General features: G+C 49.7%; 1 protein-coding gene across 1 annotated transcript; it reads right to left on the reverse strand.

Annotated features, from left to right (window-relative positions):
• Positions 1 to 1,496: 1,496 nt before the first annotated feature.
• Positions 1,497 to 6,702, reverse strand: NOP2 (NOP2 nucleolar protein). The gene is made up of 16 exons (XM_015293670.4): positions 6,525 to 6,702; positions 6,400 to 6,445; positions 6,253 to 6,317; positions 5,798 to 6,066; positions 5,461 to 5,504; positions 5,134 to 5,294; positions 4,168 to 4,367; positions 3,983 to 4,072; positions 3,816 to 3,903; positions 3,575 to 3,715; positions 3,259 to 3,398; positions 2,897 to 2,986; positions 2,467 to 2,589; positions 2,295 to 2,392; positions 2,075 to 2,205; positions 1,497 to 1,964 (listed from the first exon to the last, which is right to left on the reverse strand). The coding sequence occupies exons 1-16, from the start codon at positions 6,628 to 6,630 to the stop codon at positions 1,708 to 1,710; spliced, it is 2,049 nt and encodes a 682-aa protein (XP_015149156.3). The 5' UTR covers positions 6,631 to 6,702; the 3' UTR covers positions 1,497 to 1,707.
• Between the last annotated feature and the right edge of the window lie 62 nt (positions 6,703 to 6,764).

Raw genomic sequence — 6,764 nt, forward strand, 5'->3', positions numbered from 1 at the left:
ACCAGTCCCGGGACAGACCCCTGAGGTACACCACTTGTCACTGACCCCCACCTGGACATAGAGCCATTGACCACAACCTTCTAGCTGTGACATTCCAACCAATTCCTTATCCACTGAATACTCCATCCTTCAAATCCTTATCTCCAACTTAGAGATGAGGATATGGTGTGGGACCATGACAGCAGCGGTACAGAGGTCCAGGTAGATGTTATCACTTGATTTCCTTTGTCTTGTAAAAGGCCACCAGTCCTGACTGCTCTTTGCCAGGCCCGTATTCCACAAGATCACAAACTCAACCAGAGTACAGGCACTACAGCCCAGACTACCTCTAATCTTAATTCCTTTAAATGATTTCCTCTGCACTGGTGAGTACCAGGTCCAGTAACACTTTGTCTCTGGTTGGTTTGTCCAATACCTGAAGTCATCCTCAACAGACTGCAGGAATGTCCTGGATTGGATTGCCTACAACTTGCCATGTTGCTTTTCAACCACCCAAATGTCCGCTGGGAATCCCCCCATCAGAATGAAAGCCTGCAAAACCAATGGTTTTTGTAACTAAAGTAAGAATGCCTTGTCAGCCTGCTCCCCTTATCAGGCAGTCTGTAGTAGACCATGACTCCGTATGTCCTTCATTGGTCTGGTCCCTAATTTTAACACAGAAGCTCTCAACCTGATTGTCTCTCTCATAGGCAGCTCTTTACAATCTATTCACTTCCTAACATGTATGGCAACTCCCCAACCCCTCCTGCTCCGCCTATCCCTTCTTAAAACTTGTAGTACATCAAGCTAATAGTACATCAAGTTCTTCCACAGACTCAAAGTATGGGGAGAAAAACCAAGGTAAAGGAAGCTACCCTGTGAGATGAGCTAGCAAGATAAGTGTAGACATGAGAGTGAGACCTCAAAGTCTGCACTTGAGAACAGTCTTGTTAGAAATCTTACTTGTAGTCTCTAGAAGAAATATTTATTCACTGGAGAGCAGAACCAAAGAGGAGAACACCAGCTCACATTCTAGGCTGCCACAGAAATAGAAATTACTGCTTGCTTTGTCACAAGAAAAAGTAACCACATCTGACAAAGCAAAAAGAGTATGACTGCACAGCACCAGGACCAGTAGGAACTGCAGTTGCAGTCTGGAAGACCAAGAACCAGGAGATGGATGCAGGCCACTTAATGGAGCATCAGAACAGGTTGCCCAGAGAGTTTATGCAGTCTCCTCTCTAGGGATCTTCAAAACCTACCTGGATGTGTCCCTGCGTGAGCACAGGAGTAGGACCAGATGAACCCAGAGGTCCATGCCAACCTGAGCCATGCTGTGGTCCTGGGACAAGCACAAGGAAGAACAGGACAATCACATGCTCACAGAAAGTGACAGCAGTAAGAACAAACACTGAAAATGTCAGGACATCAGAAGAGAGCAGAAGGGGGTTCAGTTGCAAAGCAGTAGGGGGACATAGCAAAATTCTGTATTCAATACTTAAGGGAAAAAGACAAGGTTTGAGCAAAAATATAAAACTTTTAATGAGTTGTGTGTCAGTCCTTGATGCAAAGGAAAGGAGTAAAAGGGGCTATGGCTGTCCTGGGTGCTCAGTACTGCAGTGATTACATGCAAAGAGCAGGAAAGACAGCACAATACACAACACAGCCAGGGCAGCCCTAGCCTTTGCTCCCTAAGGAGGGAAACAGCACCTGGAAAAGCAGTTCCTCTCACTGTCCGTTCTGTTTCACCCTATGCTTCTTTCTGTTAGGGACTGGAGCATGTGACTTATGGGGAGAAGGCCGGACAGCCTTCAAGGGCCTCCTCTGACCCTGCAAAGAATGTCTATTCTTCAAAGCAGGCTGTGGCTTCTTCTGTTCTTGGGCAATTTTTGACCCCTCAAGTTTCTTCTTTTTTGCCTGAGGCTCCGTGACTGTCTCAGGGTCAGCGGATGGATTTGTTGCTTCTGCAGCAGCAGGCTCTTCATCTGAAACAAAAGAGAAAAGTGCTGTAGGAAGAACCCACATGGTTTTTGAATGGGAAGCAGCCTGTGAGAGCAGGCTTCGGCAGCTCAGCAGAGCTTCCATACTAGGTTACCTTTCTGTGTCTTGGGGATGGCATTAGAGAATTTCTTTAACTTGGCAATGAAGAACCCATCCATATTATGCGTGTGGGGATAGAAACGCCGTGTAGACTTAAGAGAAGGATGGAAACGACGGTCCTTGAACCTGGAAGAGGAAGTGGGGTGAAAAATGCCTCTGCTGAAACCCTGGCAGCAACAAACAGCCACCTGTGCAACCTGTGACCTAGCACATACCTGGTGAAGCCTTCCTTGCCAAAGTCCAGTCCTGTGGCCACCAAACGAACATTGCGTTTCTTCAGGGCATAATCCACAACCCACTCATTCTCTTCCACCTACCAGAGATTAAACATTAGGATCCAAGACTCACCACCCCTAAAGAGATAACCATGGCAGAGCGCAGACTTACTGTAATGGAGCATGTGCAATACACAATATAGCCCCCTGTCTCTGAGGTGGCATTGACTGAATCTATAGCACTAAGAAGCAGCTCCTTCTGCAGGTGAGCACAGCGCAGGATGTCTTTCTCATCCTGTTAGTAAAAGAAAGGTTAAGGGGTCAGAGACACAGGGAAGCACCCCAGGCCTCTGAAACCGTTGCGAATGGAGAGATAACAGAACATGGGACAAGATATGGGACTGGGTTTTTCTGCAGAACTAACATAAAAAAAAAAACTAGCTCTGGCATAACACAGAAAATAGGCAAGAGCACAAAAATCCACTCCCCTTCTAGAGGTCTATCAAGAGTGCAGTTGCCCTGAAGTCACAGAAACATAGAATCATCCACCCTCTCATGACTCACACCTGATCCCCCATCTGGCACCTGTACTCATTACTCACCTTATTGGTTTTGATAGCAGGATCCTTAGAAATGACACCTGTCCCGCTACAGGGAGCGTCAAGCAAGACACGATCAAACCCTCCAAGTACCTACAGGCAGACATGAATTTAAAGTTACGCTCACGGTCAGGGACTGAGAACAAGACCGAGACTAAAAATGGAAATATGCCTGGGAAGGCAGAAGATAGCTCCTTCTTTCCCATCTACCTTCCTATTTTCACACCAAATAACAAGCACAATCTCCAGTAGCTCTGCTTATCTTCCTATGACGAATGACTTCACAGAACATATCTTGCTAAAGGGACAGCACAACAGCTCTAGCAAAGGATGGTAAGAACTTCCCAGAGCAGACAGGAACATACCTTGGGGAACTGGCGTCCATCGCAGTTACTCACTACTGCATTGGTGACACCCAGCCGATGCAAATTCCCCACCACGCTACGCAGCCGCTCAGCATTGCTGTCGTTGGCCAAGATCATCCCAGTATTCTTCATAAGCTGAGCTGCCAGAAGGCAAAACATCAGCAAGGGACTGAAAGTCTCCTATGCTTGTACCCAGATAAACACCTTTCCCAGAATTCAGTCCCATTCCATTTTCCCCTCCTACACAGACCAGCAGAAACCGATCAATTCTAAGAGCATCCCTCCCGAGCCTCCCACCAAGGCTACAAGGTGGTACCTATGTAGCTGGTTTTGCCACCCGGGGCGCAGCACATATCCAGGATGCGCTCATTCTCCTGTGGAGCCAGAGCCATAACAGGGAGGAGACTGGAAGCTCCTTGCAGCATGTAGTGTCCAGCCAGGTATTCAGGTGTGGCACCTGTGCAGGGACAGCAAAGCAAGCAAACAAAAACAACAAATGAAATAAAGGGAGCAGAGGGAAGATCAGCTAAGCCTTGTAACAGGAAGGGCGATCTCACCAATGGGCACGGAGGAGTCATAAATAACAAGCCCAGTTTTTGACCACTTCCCCAAGGGGTCGAGATTCACACCACGGTTGATGAGTGCCTACGAGATGAGGAGATGGGGCTGAGTCACAACTCGGTGTGATGGGCAGCACATGAGACTGCCACAGGTCAGTGCTCACCTGCGCCAGGTCCCGTCGCCGTGTCTTGAGTGTGTTGGTGCGAATGGTCACAGGACGGGGAACCTCGTTGGCTTCCAGAAAGTTGATTAGCTAGATAAAAGGCAAAAGGAAGGAGATAAAAACGAAGTAGGGAGGCTGCCAAATCCTGATCAGTCAGACAAGACACAGAGCGGGCAGGACCCTACCTCAGGGAGTGGGAAGATATCCATGAGCATCTTGAGTAAGAAGTCACTGTAGGAATAGTAAGCAGCCATATCCCGGCGCAACAGTGCAAGGTACTCTTGTCGTGTGCGTCCTTCCTCCCGCTTCACCCCAAAGTTCTGCAACACCTCCATGTTGCTCTTGATGCGCTGGTGAATGACATGCAGGTCTGGTGGCTCAGCAGGTAGAAAGGCCATTAAGGGATCATAAACAATGCATGAACTCACACATTAAGTCCTTCATATGCATTGCCAGTCGTGCACAAGTCCCGAATCACCACATCACAAGAAAGGCCACATTAGAGCATGCACACATACAAAGCTGAGTATTTACACTTCCAACGGGACTTAGCAGAAGCAGGATTCAAAGGACAGAATTGGGTAGAAAAGCTCACAAAGCAGAAGCAAAACAAACAAACAAACAAAAAAAACTAAATTACTTTAGGTAAGTAAGGAAAAAAAAGGGAAAAAGATGACATTAAAAAAGTCTTTCAATACTGAAAACGCTATTTATATCAAAAAAGGAGACCAGAAGTTCCCCAAAAGTAACTACAGAACAGAGAAGAAAGAGACAAGATTAAATTGCAGGAAGAACAAGAAATGAAAATCACTACGTACGCTGGAATCGCTGTTAGGCAGAGACCCTACAAACTGGCTGGATAAAGGCCTGCTAGGAAAATTAGGGTAGAGGAGGATAAACTATGTGGTAGATATCCATATGCTTTAAGGCTAGAAAGACTGGGAGAGGCTCTAGGCTCTGGACAGGTTGTAACATACTTCTTAGCTGTGCTGTACGCTGTTATGATAGCTCATCTAAAAATGCCTTACTGGGCACAGAGCACTTGTACTAGAACAATACTTATGATAAAACTAAAACAAAGCACTTCAGTTGTACACAGGCTTCAGACTGCTGCCTACCTATAGCTTATAGATGTTAGATAGAAAGGATATTTTCTTTCTCAATCTGTTCATCAGTTGGCAATTTGAATTCTTCATCTATCTCCAGGTTGAGCTGCAGATCTGCGTCTTCTTTTTCTTCCTGTCCTGTTTTCTGCCTGCTGGTCTCCTCAGCCACCTCGTCCTCCTCACTGTCATCTTCACTAAGATCTCCGCTAAGCGTAAAGAAAAGAAGGGATGTTTCACGCAAAACAGTGTTGCACAGATGCTTCACAATTATTGCCTTGTTGATAGAAGAGAATGAAAAAGAACAAAAGTAACGTGGGCTTCTCACCCATCCAGGAAAGACTCTACTAACTTACAATGTAGACAAATACTCACTTGTCAGCCTTCTGCTTCAGGGCAGCTTTCTCAATAGGCAGCAACTAAGTAGAGAAAAAAAAAGGTTAATGAACCAATGCCATTGGGTGCCCCCCTTACCCTCTGCTCCCTACTAAGTTTTTCTGCTCTGTTTAAAATGGATAATGAGGAAAGACACTCAGTGTTTTACTGGGTCCAGCTGACAAACCTGAACTCGCTCTGGTGGGGTGAGGAATGCCCTCCAGCACCTCACCCCCAGCTCTCGTGGTCAGGTTGGCCTTTTCCCCCAAGCCTGCTGTGCCCCTACAGCCAGAAAAGCCGAGGATTCCTTGCAAAATTAAAGCCAAAAAGTTCTTACTTCTTCCTCCTCAGAGGACAAAGCGCCATAGTCATCCATCAGCTCCTCACTGCTCCCATCCTCTTCCTCTTCCTCCATCTCCCAGCTGTCCTCTTCCACCTCGCCACTGCTGGATAACTCCACGCTGGTTTTCTTGGAGAGGCTCTTCTTGCCTTTGGCTGGGATCAGCCATTTTGCATTATCGTCATTGAAGCCAGACTGGCGCTGAAGGGCCTGTCCCACTGTCTTTACGGGACGACCCTCCTTCTCAGGGTCTCCCTGCTCTTTAACTGCAGGGGAACAAAAGGTTAGAAGGTAGGCATAGTTCCCAAGAGCAGCTGCCCCAGGCCACCAGCTCCGTGCGCACCACAGGCCACCCGCCCGGCTCCGAGCCCCGTCTGAGGGAAGGGCCGACGGCAGCAGCCGAGAACACGCCGCTGCAGGGCACACCGCAGGGCTCGGTGCCCGGCACTCACCCGCGGGCCGCCGTCCTCCTCCCGGCGCCGTCCGCCCCGCCACCCCCAGTCGTCTCTTGGCGGCTCTGCAGCGGAGGGAAGCGGCCGTGAGACCTCAGACCCGCCCCGGTCGGGAACCCCGCACCGGGCCGGACAGCCCTCACTCACCTTCTCCTCGCGTGGCTGGACAGCTTCTTCCGGCCGGCCTCCGCCTCTGCAGAAACAGAAGCGGCACTCAGGCGGCGCGCCCCGGGGCACCGCTAAGGCCCCGCGTCGGCGCGGGCCGCACTTACCGGGCGGCAGGAAGCGGGCCAGCTCCACCTCGGCTCCCCGCTGCTTGCGGGCCTTGCGCCCGGGGCCGCGCTTCTCCTTCCTAGTCGGGTCCAGCTTCCGCCCCATGGCTCCGGTACCGCCGGGACCACCGCGCCGCCGCGGCCCCACGTGCGGGCCTACCCTCCGCGCACGCGCACTGCCGCCGGCCCGCCCCCGGCCCACCATTGGCTGCGGGGGGAACGTCACGAGTCGGCGTGAGA

This window comes from Gallus gallus, chromosome 1 (assembly GCF_016699485.2).
Source record: "Gallus gallus isolate bGalGal1 chromosome 1, bGalGal1.mat.broiler.GRCg7b, whole genome shotgun sequence".
Lineage (NCBI taxonomy): Eukaryota > Metazoa > Chordata > Aves > Galliformes > Phasianidae > Gallus > Gallus gallus.

Excerpts from the sequence above, each read along its gene's own strand:
- NOP2 (XM_015293670.4), bottom strand. The coding sequence starts at position 6,630 with ATGGGGCGGAAGCTGGACCCGACTAGGAAGGAGAAGCGCGGCCCCGGG. Across the intron at positions 6,318-6,399 it reads TCCAGCCACGCGAGGAGAAG|AGCCGCCAAGAGACGACTGG; the intron begins GTGAGTGAGGGC and ends CCTCCGCTGCAG. Across the intron at positions 3,399-3,574 it reads TGGCAAAACCAGCTACATAG|CTCAGCTTATGAAGAATACT; the intron begins GTACCACCTTGT and ends GCCTTCTGGCAG.